Here is an 11,812-nt window from a genome sequence, read left to right as displayed (position 1 = left end):
TTATATTCCAAGAAATGTTACTTACACACATTAAATTAAAATAATCATAGTTCTTTGAAAATTGGGAAAGGTTTTTCCAAACACTGAATTTGATATAGGCTTTCTTGTTATTTATTTATGATTATCAGCCAATCACCAGTGGTATTTCACACAGCAGAGGAATTTGAAAGTAAATAATGTATTTTCTATCCCTTAGAAAAACACAATATAACAGATGTCGTTGTAACTAAAGACACTTGATTATTATCAAAGCTTAAAATAATGCCGTGAACAATCAGTGGTGTAATAAATGCTTTGAGGTTGGTAGTGCTATATATATATATGTATATATATATATATATATATATATATATATATATATATATATATAGATTTCTAAATCAGTATTTGCATTTTATTAGGATTCTTAAAATTAATTGAATAATGCTTCTAATTTTAGACTCCCTTTTCATCTCTGCAATACAAGAGGTAGAGAGCTTTCTAACATATCTTATTCTAAAATTTAGAAAAAGAACAAAATGCTTATTTAAGAAATGGATAAGCATTTGTTCTGAAACCAAATTTAATTTAAGGTTATTTTTCTGTTTGCATTAATTCGTAAGATGCAGGCTTACTATACATTAAAATTCAGGTTATATTGAGTAAATAAATCAGAATGACCGGCTTTTATTGTAAGGGGAAAGTGAAATGGGACTCTTCTTTGAAAGATCAGTATTAACTCCAGTTTATATTAAAATTTAAATCAAAATCAAAATATTTCTTTCTGTAAATACACCTAGAAAGCGTTGAGGTGATGTTAAAGCAAAGAAAATATCCCAATGTGTAACCAAAAGGCTTTTCAAGTCTTTTTTTTTTTTTAATCTGAAATACATTTTATCAAATTAAACTCTTAAGGGAGGTGCCTTGGTGGCTCAGCAGATTAAGTGTCTGCCCTGGCTCAGGTCATGATCCAGAGTCCTGGGATTGAGTCCCATGTGGGACTCCATGCTCAGCCGGGAGTCGGCTTCTCCCTCTCCCTCTGCTCTCCTTCCTTTCTCTCACTCTCCCTCACTCTCTCTCAAATAAATAAATAAATAAATAAATAAATAAATAAATCTTTCAAAAAAATTGAACACTTAAGGGACATTAGGAGTTAAAAATGTTTCTAACCTGTCAAACATTAAAGGAGGATATCTTTTAATTTAGGAATAGCCAGATACATATTTAAGATCACATTTTCATGTCATTACTAGTTTATTGAAATGCAGCTAATTTCTGTGCATTGACTGTATACCCTGCCACTTTGCTGAATTCCTCTATGAGTTCTAGCAATTTCAGAGTGGAGGTTTTTTTGTTTTTTCTGTTTGTTTTTTGTTTTTTGTTTTTTTTTTTTGGTTTCCAAATAGAGTATTATGTCATCTGTGAAGAGACAGAGTTTAACTTCTTCTTTGCCAATTTGAATAAATTTTATTTCTTTTTGTTGCCTGACTGCTGAGGCTAGGACTTCTAGTACTATGTTGAATAGCAGTGGTGAGAGTGGACACCCCTGTCGTGTTCCTGATTTTAGGGGAAGTGCTTCCCCTAAGCTCCCAGTGCTTCCCCATTGAGAATGATCTTTGCTGTGGGCTTTTTGTAGATGGCTTTTAAGATGCTGAGGAATGTTCCCTCTAGCCCTACAGTCTGAAGAGTTTTGATCAGGAATGGAGGCTGTATTTTGTCAAATGCTTTCTCTGCATCTGTTGAGAGGATCCTATGGCTCTTGTTTTTTCTCTTGCTGATCTGATCAATCACATTGATTGCTTTACCAGTGTTGAGCCAGCCTTGCATCCCGGGGATAAATCCCACTTGGTCATGGTGAACAATCTTCTTAATGTATTGTTGGATCCTATTGGCTAGTATCTTGTTGAGAATTTTTGCATCCACGTTCATCAGGGATATTGGTCTATAATTCTCCTTTCTGGTGGGGTCCTTGTCTGATTTTGGAATTAAGGTGATGCTGGCCTCATAGAATAAGTTTGGAAGTACTCCATCTCTTTCTATCTTCCCGAACAGCTCTAGTAGAATAGATATTGTTTCTTCTCTAAACGTTTGATAGAATTCCCCAGGGAAGCCATCTGGCCCTGGACTCTTGTGTCTTGGGAGGTTTTTGATGACTGCTTCAATTGCCTCCCAGGTTATTGGCCTGTTCAGGTTTTCTGTTTCTTCCTGTTCCAATTTTGGTCGTTTGTGGTTCTCCAGACATGCGACCATTTCTTCTAGATTGCCTAATTTATTGGCATATACGTGCTCATAATATGTTTTTAAAATCGTTTGTATTTCCTTGGTGTGGGTGGTGATCTCTCCTTTCTCATTCATGATTCTATTAATTTGTGTCTTTTCTCTCTTCTTTTGAATAAGGCTGGCTAATGGTTTATCTATCTTATTAATGCTTTCAAAGAACCAACTCCTGGTTTTGTTGATCTGTTCCACAGTCCTTCTGATCTCTATTTCATGGAGTTCTGCTCGAATCTTTATTAACTCTCTTCTTCTGCTGGGTGTAGGATCTATTTGCTGTTTTTTCTCCAGCTCCTTGAGGTGCAAGATTAGCTTTTGTATTTGAGTTCTTTCCAGTTTTTGGATGGATGCATGAATAGCGATGTATTTACCCCTCAGGACTGCTTTTGCTGCATCCCCAAGATTTTGAATGGTTGTATCTTCATTCTCATTAGTTTCCATGAACCTTTTAATTCTTCTCTAATTTCCTGGTTGACCCTTTCATCTTAAAGCAGGATGGTCCTTAACCTCCACGTGTTTGAAGTCCTTCCAAAATTCTTTTTGTAAAAAAAAAAAATAAATAAAATAAAAATTCTTTTTGTGATTTAGTTCTAAGTTCAAAGCATTATGGTGCGAAAATATGCAGGGGACGATTCCAATCTTTCGGTACTGGTTAAGACCTGATTTGTGACCCGGTATGTGGTCTATTCTGGAGAAAGTTCCATGTGCACTTGAGAAGAATGTCTATTCAGTTGCATTTGGATGCAAAGTTCTGTAAATATCTGTGAAATCCATCTGGTCCAGTGTATCATGTAAAGCTCTTGTTTCTTTGGAGATGTTGTGCTGAGAAGATCTGTTGATCATAGAAAGCGCTACGTTCAAGTCACCAAGTATAAGTGTATTATTAGCTCAGTATGTCTTAATTTCGGTTATTAATTGATTGATATACTTGGCAGCTCCCACATTCGGGGCATAAATATTGATGATTGTTAGGTCCTCTTGTGGGATAGATCCTTTAGTTTATCTGATATGAGGATGGCTACCCCTGCTTTCTTTTGAGGACCATTTGAATGGTACATGGTTCTCCACCCTTTCATTTTCAGGCTGGAGGTGTCCTTCTGTCTAAAACGAGTCTCTTGTAGACAGCAAATAGATGGGTCCTGCTTTTTTATCCAGTCTGAAACCCTGCGCCTTTTGATGGGGTCATTAAGCCCGTTCACGTTCAGAGTTACGATTGAAAGATAGAAGTTAGTGTCAACATGATACCTATTCAGTCCCTGTTTTTCGGATTGTTCCCTTGGGCCTCCTCTTTCTATTACAGGGTCCCCCTTAGTATTTCTTGCAGAGCCGGCTTGGTGGTCACCTGCCTATCTTGGAAGCTCTTGATCTCTCCTATTCTGAACGAGAGCCTTGCTGGATAGAGTATTGTGGCTGCATGTTCTTCTCATTTAGGACCCTGACTGTATCCCGCCAGCCCTTTCTGACCTGCCAGGTCTCTGTGGAGACGTCTGCTGTTCATCTAATAGTTCTCCCCATATGACTTAGGGATCTCTTGTCTCCATGCCCTAAGGGTTTTCTTTTTATCTTTGGAATTTGCCATTTTCGCTATTAAATGTTGAGGGCTTGAATGGTTTTTATTGATTGGGGGGGGGGGGGGAGTAACTCTCTGTCTCCTGGATCTGAATGCCTGTTTCCCTCCCCAAATTATGGAAGTTCTCAGATATGATTTGTTCAAATATGCTTTCTGGCCTCTGTCCATCTCGGTGCCCTCTGGATCCCGAATTATTTGTAGATTTTTCCTTCGGACGCTGTTATTTATTTCCCTAAAGCTTTCCTCATGGTCTTTTAATTGTTTTTACCTTTTTTCCTCTGCTTCCTTCCTTGCCATCAACTTGTCTCCTATGTCACTCACCCATTCTTGTACCTCATAACCCTCGGCCTTAGGACCTCCAGTTTGGATTGCATCTCATTTAATTGATTTTTTATTTTGGCCTGATTAGATCTAAATTCTGCAGTCATGAAGTCTCTTGATTCCATTATGCTTTTTTCCAAAGCCACCAGTAGGTTTATAATTGTGCTTCTGAATTGGCTTTCTGACACGGAATTGTAATCCAAATTCTGTAACTGTGGCAGAGAGTACTGTTTCCGGTTCTTTCTGTTGCGTGAGTTTTTCTTTCTAGTCATTTTGCTCAGTGCCAGTGGCCTTCTGGGCGGCCTGCAGCAACAGTGTCAACCACGACCAAGTAAATTTCACCCGGGATGATTCTGGGGAGATCAGAGACCAGAAACTGAAAACAAAGATCAGAAAGATACAAAACAAAAGGACCACTAAAGAGAAAAACAAATTTTAAAACAAAGTAGTAAAAAATAAAAGGCCAAGAATCCCAAAGAAGAAGAGAAAAAAAAAAAAAAAGAAAAGAAAAAAAGGGGCGTATACTGTAAATCCGTCGACTTCCCCTGGAGCTTCCCAGCGCTGCTGGCCCCGGACCCGCTCTTCCGCGTCCTTCCCCTGGTCTCGGGGGAGGGGCTGCTGTGCTGACTCCCAGGTGTGTGCACCTGGGGAGATGCCCCCCGGGGTGCCGGGCTCAGTGGGAGCCGCTGACCGGGAGGCCCCTGTTCCCCGGCAGCTGCTCCGTCCCAGGCACAGGTGACACCGGGAGGAGCAGCCCCAGGGGTGGCGGCCCCTCTCCAGCCCAGGGGTCAGCTCCCCAGTGGCCACCGCAGCTCCCAGTCCGCACTGGTCCGGGTGACCCGGGGGCGGGGGCGCTCACCTGCACAGCTCGGGGCGCCCGGCGGGAGCGTCCTCCCCGTCCTGTGCCCTCCCCCTGCCCCCAGGCAGGAGGGTCCCCCATCCTGTGGCCCCCCACACCCCCTCCCAGAACCGCAGGAGGGGGGCTGTGCCCGCCGCGCCCTGGGGTCCCTGGCCTGCGCTGCTGGAAAGTCTGTGGGACAGAGGACTGTTTTTGCTTCTCTCTTATGAGGTGAGGTTTTCCTTCTGGTCATTTTGCTCAGTGCAGAGTGGCCAGAAACCAGTTGTATTGGGAAAAGGAGAAAAAGAGAGAAGAGAAAAAGGAAAAAGAACAAAGAAGAAGAAAAAAAAAGAGAAAAAAGCAAGGGGGGCGGGCAGCAAAGAGCAAACAAACAGCAAGGGCGAGGCTGCCCTGTTCTGTGGACTGCCCATCCCTCCACCTCCCCTGGGGCGTCCCTGTGCTGCCTGGTCAGTCTCTGTCTCCTGGGGGCGGGGCCTGCTGTGCTGGTTCTCAGGTGTGTGCACCTGGGGGAGCTGCTCCGCCCCGCCGGGTGCCGGCTCAGTGGGAGCCGTTGATCCGTGAGGCCCTGCTCGCCCCAGGTACCAGGTGGCCCCAGGAGGCACAGCCACAGTGGCGCGGCCGCTCCCCAGCCCTGGAGTCGCTCGCGCAGTGGCCAGCGCAGCGCCCGGGCCGCAGGGGCCTGGATGCTCCGGGGTGGGGGGCACTCACCTGCTCAGCCCGGCCGGGCCGCAGCGTCCTCGCTGTCCTGGGCCCTCCGGCAGCCGCCTGTCCCGGGGGAGGGGGTCCCGGGCTGTGTCCCCTGCGCCGCTGGAATCTGCTCCCGCCCCGCCAGGCGCTGCAGCCCTCCGGGGAGCTCGGCCGCGGGGTGGGGGCCCCGGCGCAGGTGCTCTAGGGGCCCCGGGGAGCCCGAGGGCCTCCCCGCCCTCCTGGGGTCCCGCCCCAACTCCCTGAGAGCTCCTGCTCCTCCGGGGGCCTCTCCTGTCCTGGGGCCCTCGCCCCCCACTTAGCCCGGCTGCTCGGGGCCTCCCCCTCGGAGGCCTTTTTATGTCCTGACGGTCCCCGTCGTCCTACCTTGCGAGAAGCGCGAACCCTCCTCTCGCGGCCTTCCAGCTGCTCTCTTCAAGTCTCAGGCCGAATTCGGAGGTTTTCGGGATGATGTGAAAGTTATCCAGGTAAGGTGGGGGCACAGGTGACCTGGGGACCCTCCTCTTCCGCCACCTCGCCCCCTCCCCCATTCGGAGTGATCATCCACAGGGATATATTTATTGCCATCTGATCCCTCAGGTCATCAGCTTGGTGGCGTTCCCCCATGGCCCCCCGAAGGCTCTTCTCATTCGGCATCCCTCGCAGCTCCTGGCGGGAAGGTTCAGGCGCCCCCATGACACCCCCGAAGTACAAGACCTGAGGGGTCAGGCTCGGTTAGCGATTCCAGACAAGACAGTGTAAGTGTGTACACTGAGCCTGAGTGTGCAAGCTGGTGAATGTCTGGGACCACGGACATCAGAACAACAGAGACCTAAAAGTCCCCTCGTGCAGCAAGGAGCATGTGCGGGTGTCTCCGGCCAAACCATTATTCTGGCCAGGGGGACCGATCCGTGACCGTCAGGTCCCAGCCAGGGCAGAGCGGCCACTAGGCCCCCGACCAGGAAGCCGGGGCCTTCAGGGACTGTCTGCCTTCCTGAGAGCTGCCCAGGGAGGTCCGGGCAGGCAGCAGACCCTAGCTCAGAAGCCAGCACAGGGGTTCACGGAACCTGGCCCAGGTGTGGCCTTCATGTAACACAAGTATCTCTCCCCCTCATGCACACCAAGAGGGAAAAGGACGTCAGAGGTCGCTGACGAGGACCCAGGAGGATTCCAGGCTTGGTCCGGGCCGAAGTTGGAACCCCGAGAGCGAGCCTGAGGCTGGAAAGCCCTGCCTGCCCCGATGCCATCCACTAATGACCTTCCCCTGGCCCCATGCCGCCCATGTGCAGCATCGGGTCTCTTTACGTGCGTCCCCACTTTGGTGTTGATGCAATTGCAGAGGTTGACCTAGACGACTCCACGCTCCGAATACTGGGAATGTCAAACCCCAAACCCAAGCCCAAATAATCCACATCAGAAAAAGTGGCAAGAAAATGTCCTCCTTCCTTTAAAATGTGCAAAGGGAGCCCCTGGCCTGGGCAGGAGGTGGTCCTGGCGGGCGGTCTCCTTCAGGCCCCCCAGGTCGTGGTGTTGCTGTTCCTGTGGAAGTCCCTGCACCCTCTAAATCTCAGCAGCCCTGAGGGGTGTCTCTGCTGTCTGCCCAAGTTCCTGACACTGTCCTCTGAGGAAGGGGGGCCTGGGGATGCCCTTCAGTAGCTGGGGAGGAGGCTGGATCCTCTACTTTTTCCCACGTACAGGAGTTGGTGACTCTAAGATTTCTCGTTTAAAAAGAGCATAAGAGGGTCGCCTGGGTGGCTCAGTGTCCGGGCGTCTGCCTTTGTCTCAGGTCCTGACCATGGAGCCCTGGGTTTGAGGCCCATGACAGGCCCCCGACAGGGAGCCCGCCTCTCTCTGTGTGTCTCTCGTGAATAAAGAAAGAATATCTGGGGGAAAAAGATGGAAAAGGACTATGAGACTCTAATTCTTTTAGGTTACTATAGGACGTAAAAGACGCAAACTACTCCTGGACTGTAAAGCGGCTTTAATGTCACAACATTGAAGTCTTCCATTTACTGGTTAAGACAATGACATATCGTCCTCCCGATGGGTGAAGAGGCGGGAGGAAGTGGTGTCGCGCAGACGGGCCCGTCCCCTCGAGGCCCCTGCACCTCGGCTCAGGCCTGGGGGTGACTGCGGCCGGCCCCTCCTGTCTGGGGGCAGGCTCGGGGCTCCAGCTGGCAGGACAGGGTGTAGCTGAGGACAGAGGGACACGTGTGAGTGGAGCAGGAGCTTCGGTTCCGGAGTCTTCCCTGGGATTTCCAAGGACCTGGGGCCTGGAGCCCCAGCAGCAGGGCCGGAGGCCGCCCCGGGAGCCAAAGGAGAAGGATCCCCGAGGGGCCCCCCGAGCAGGCTCCCCTCCCGCCCTCAGCCCTGGGGGCCTCACCTCTCCTCCTCGCTGAGCCACGTCCCAGACTGGAACCAGGCCCGGAACGGCTGCTCGGGCTCTATGTGGTACCGACCCGCGGGCACCTGGAGCAGCAGGATCTCGGTCAGGACTCGGTACTCCTGGGCCCAGAGAGAGGCCGGGGGCATGAGGGGCCTGGGCGGGCGGCGAGGCCTTCGGGGCTGGTCTCGGACCCGTGGCGGCCCCATCCCGCACCCTCCCCCCGGCCCAGCTGGCTCTCAGAGGGGAGCACGCCCCGCCCCGCCCTGGCCAGGTGTCCCTGATGGCCGTGCCGCTGGCCTGGCCACCTGCGGGGACTTCCCCTTCGTCAGGGAGCCGTTCCGACCGCGTGACCATGCGGGGACGGAGGCCAGGCGAGGGCCTCCCGGGCCCCCTCTACAGCCCCAGCCGCCCCCTCCTCGGGAGCCCCGAGACAGCCTCACCTTGCTCTTCTCCCGGTGGTTGACCTCATTGCCCTGGAAAGCAGCAAGCACAGGCCATCAGGGAGAGGCCTCGGGTGCTCCTGGCTGCCGCCACCCCCTCACCGCCCTAGGGCCAGGCACGCAGGGGCCAGGACCCCGGGGACAGGCCTGCGATCCGGGCCAGGCCGCGGGAGCCAGGGAAAGGAGACCTGGGGGGCGGGTCTGGCGTCCCGGAGCGCAGGAGGGGAGGCCAGAGCCCCAGGTGGGCAGGGGACGCGAGGCTCGCTCGGTGCCCGCTCGGGCGGGGACCCTGACGTCACTCTGCCCCCACAGCAACCTCAAGGGACAGGCGGAGGCCACCCCAGCCTGACCTCGGCGGCTCGGCATTCGGGCCGCAGACTCGGTCTCGGGCCCGTGACCCAGGCGCAGCCTCCCTCCACTCCTCCCACGCGTGGGCCCGGGACCCTCGCTCCCAGGGCAGCGGGGAGCCTGTCACGAGGGCAGACTTGCCAAGGACTGAGAGCTCGGGCTCGGCTCAGGGGCCCCGTGCTCCCCCACATCAGGACTGCGGCCGTCCCAGCCCCGGGCCCACGCACCTCCAGGTCCTCCTCCATGGCAGTATCCGGCGTGAACAGGTCGGTGAGGAAGGTGCCCAGGAAGGGGACGACACCCTGTGTCGGGGTGGGGTGTGGAGTGAGGCCCTGCTCTCGTGTCCACGGGGACCCTCCCCGGGACAGGTCAGCCCCCCGGCCCCCGCCCCAGCTCCCACGTGGTGCAGACCAGGACCCTTGGGGCCTCCCCTGGGCTCCCCCCCTCACCCTCCGAGAACACCAGCGTCCTCCTAAGCAGGTCAAGGGCGAGCTGCAGAGCATCGGGGTGTTGGTGGCCCGGGCCCTGCCCCAGAGACACGTTGTCTCCAGCTTTACAGACCCTCCTCCGGGTCCCTCCCATAGAGGGTTGTAGAAGCTGTGGCTACGGGAGGCAGAGCCGGGGTCGGAAGGCCCCACCTGTCCTCATTTGGGGGCTTCCAGCGTTCAGGGCAGAGCCCTCTCCTCTGGGCTCGGGGCCACGTATCCGGGCTCGCTCAGCTGCTGCTGCTGCCGCCTCTTCCATACTCTCTGCACGTTTGTCCCCAGGGCTCCGGGCTTAGCTGGCCGGTCCTGCAGGGCCAAGCACAGGTTCCTCAAGACCGGGACCACCTCGGGCCGCTTCTCCCACCATCTTGGACGTCAGACCCGGACATCCGACCCAAGGCAGAGGGTTGCGTGCTACGTCATCCTTAAGCCTGCCCTGAGCGGTTCTAGAACAACCTCAGCTCCAGCATTCACTCCCTGTGTGACCTGGAGCTTGCGGCCTGGCCGCCCTGAGCCTGGCTCCTCACTGGGAGAGGGGAGAATTCCAGCTCCCTCCCTTGGTCTCCCGAGGACCCGGGGCCCTATTCCTACCATCCTTGTGGCCCTCATCCCATGCAAACCCCTCGCTGGGCGGAGGCCTGTCCTCTGGGCTCTCAAGTTCGGGAGAGGCCCCCATCTGGACCGGCTGGCGACAGGGAGCGTGTGTCCACCCCGGGGATCCTGGTCGAGCAGCAAGCAGCGGCTTCTCCACCCCTGGTGGATTTTCACCCCAGGCTGCTTCCACGATCACGCCGAGGCTCCACTCGCTGAAGGTCTGAAGATTGACCCGAAGGGGTGGGATGAGCCATGGAGCACCACGTGAAAGTGGCCTGGGCTCCAGCGATGGAATATCGCAATAGCACGTCCCCTCGGGCCTCATTTCAATGGGGGCACCACGATGGGGTGGAAATGCTTCAAAAGGCAGACGTGGTGTGAGGCTAGGACTTCCAGTACTATGTTGAATAGCAGTGGTGAGACTGGACATCCCTGTCTTGTTCCTGATCTTAGGGGAAGTGCTTCCCCTAAGTTCCCAGTGCCTCCCTGTTGAGAATGATCTTTGCTGTGGGCTTTTTGTAGCTGGCTTTTAAGATGCTGAGGAATGTTCCCTCTATCCCTACACTCTGAAGAGTTTTGATCAGGAATGGAGGCTGTATTTTGTCACATGTTTTTTCTTTATCAATTGATTGGATCATAGGTTTCTTGTCATTTCTTTTATTAATGTGGTGGATCACATTGATTGATTTGCAGATGTTGAACCACTCTTGCAGCCCAGGAATAAATCCCACTTGGTCGTGGTAAATAATCCTTTTAATGTCCTATTGGGTCCTATTGCAATATTTTGGTGAGAATATTTGCATCCATGTTCATCAGGGAGATTGATCTGTAATTCTCCTTTTTGGTGGGGTGTTTGTTTGGCTTTGGTATGAAGGTAATGCTGGCCTCATAGAAAGAGTCTGGAAGTTTTCCTTCCATTTCTATTTTTTGAAACAGCGTCAGAAGAATAGCTATTAATTCTTTAAATGTTTGGTGGAAGTCCCCTGGGAAGCCATCCCGGCCCAGTCTTATTTATTGTGAAATGTTTGAGAACTGATTCAATTTCCTTGCTGGTTATGGATCTGTTCAGGTTTTCTATTTCTTCCTGATTCGGTTTTGGTTTTTATACATCTCTAGGAAAGCACCCATTTCTTCCATACTGCCTAATTTGTTGGCATATAGTTGCTCATCATATGTTCTTATAATTGTTTGTATTTCTTCACTGTTAGTTGTGATCTCTCCTATTTCATTCCAGAAGAAAAAAGAAATTAAGGAGTCAGTCCCATTTACAGCTGCACCGAAAACCATAAGATACCTGGGAATAAACCTCACCAAAGAGGTAAAGGATCCGTACTCTAAAAACTACAGAGCACTTCTGAAGGAAATTGAGGAAGACACAAAGAAGTGGAAAAACATTCCATGTTCATGGATTAGAAGAATAAATATTGTGAAAATTCACCCAATTTCCTCTTAAACACCACCTCCTAATTTTAAGAAGGATTTTGTGATTAAACTAAGTATAGAAAGGCAACTATCCTCTCTTAGCTTCTTAGACCAAGTACATAATTTAGAATACTTGCTTCAGGTGACAAGAAACACAACTCAAAGTAGAAAAATACAAAATGTATAATATAATCAGACATGGTCTTAGTTCTGACTGTGTCCTATTAAATAACTACTGATAACTTTCACTTGGCATTTTTCACAATTTATATAAGTAAAAAGAGAGGTATACCTGCCTCATTTCTAGCACCTCTCCCTACTCTTCCCTTCCCACTCCCCCTCATTGCCTTCAGTTGGACTGTATGCCCCTCCCCTCATCAATCCTACGGCTAGGGGTATGTGTTGCTCTAATCTGTCATGCTGTGGTCCGATGTCCACTTCTAGCAAAAG

General features: G+C 51.2%; 1 protein-coding gene across 7 annotated transcripts; it reads right to left on the bottom strand.

The window, feature by feature from the left end:
• Positions 1–7,653: 7,653 nt before the first annotated feature.
• LOC140624131 (ral-GDS-related protein-like) lies at positions 7,654–10,161 on the bottom strand. Of its 7 annotated transcripts, none has more exons than XM_072810860.1 (5): positions 9,584–10,161; positions 9,089–9,166; positions 8,514–8,546; positions 8,071–8,226; positions 7,654–7,880 (listed from the first exon to the last, which is right to left on the bottom strand). In XM_072810860.1, the coding sequence occupies exons 2-5, from the start codon at positions 9,104–9,106 to the stop codon at positions 7,704–7,706; spliced, it is 384 nt and encodes a 127-aa protein (XP_072666961.1). In that variant the 5' UTR covers positions 9,107–9,166; positions 9,584–10,161; the 3' UTR covers positions 7,654–7,703. The 7 variants fall into 7 exon arrangements, with proteins under 7 accessions (XP_072666961.1, XP_072666965.1, XP_072666962.1 ...); XM_072810864.1 differs by having other exon boundaries at positions 8,071–8,192; XM_072810861.1 differs by having other exon boundaries at positions 9,587–10,161.
• Between the last annotated feature and the right edge of the window lie 1,651 nt (positions 10,162–11,812).

Source organism: Canis lupus, chromosome 34, assembly GCF_048164855.1.
Source record: "Canis lupus baileyi chromosome 34, mCanLup2.hap1, whole genome shotgun sequence".
In the NCBI taxonomy this organism is placed as follows: Eukaryota; Metazoa; Chordata; class Mammalia; order Carnivora; family Canidae; genus Canis; species Canis lupus.
This window is presented reverse-complemented; position numbering and strand designations above follow the sequence as displayed.

What these genes read in the sequence shown, in the direction of transcription:
- LOC140624131 (XM_072810859.1), bottom strand. Translation starts at nt 9,364, where the DNA reads ATGCTCTGCAGCTCGCCCTTGACCTGCTTAGGAGGACGCTGGTGTTCT. An exon ending in GACGCTGGTGTTCTCGGAGG is followed by an intron (nt 9,164 to 9,310) that starts GTGAGGGGGGGA and finishes ACCCCGACACAG; the next exon opens with GGTGTCGTCCCCTTCCTGGG. An exon ending in ACCACCGGGAGAAGAGCAAG is followed by an intron (nt 8,227 to 8,513) that starts GTGAGGCTGTCT and finishes CCGCCCGCCCAG; the next exon opens with GCCCCTCATGCCCCCGGCCT.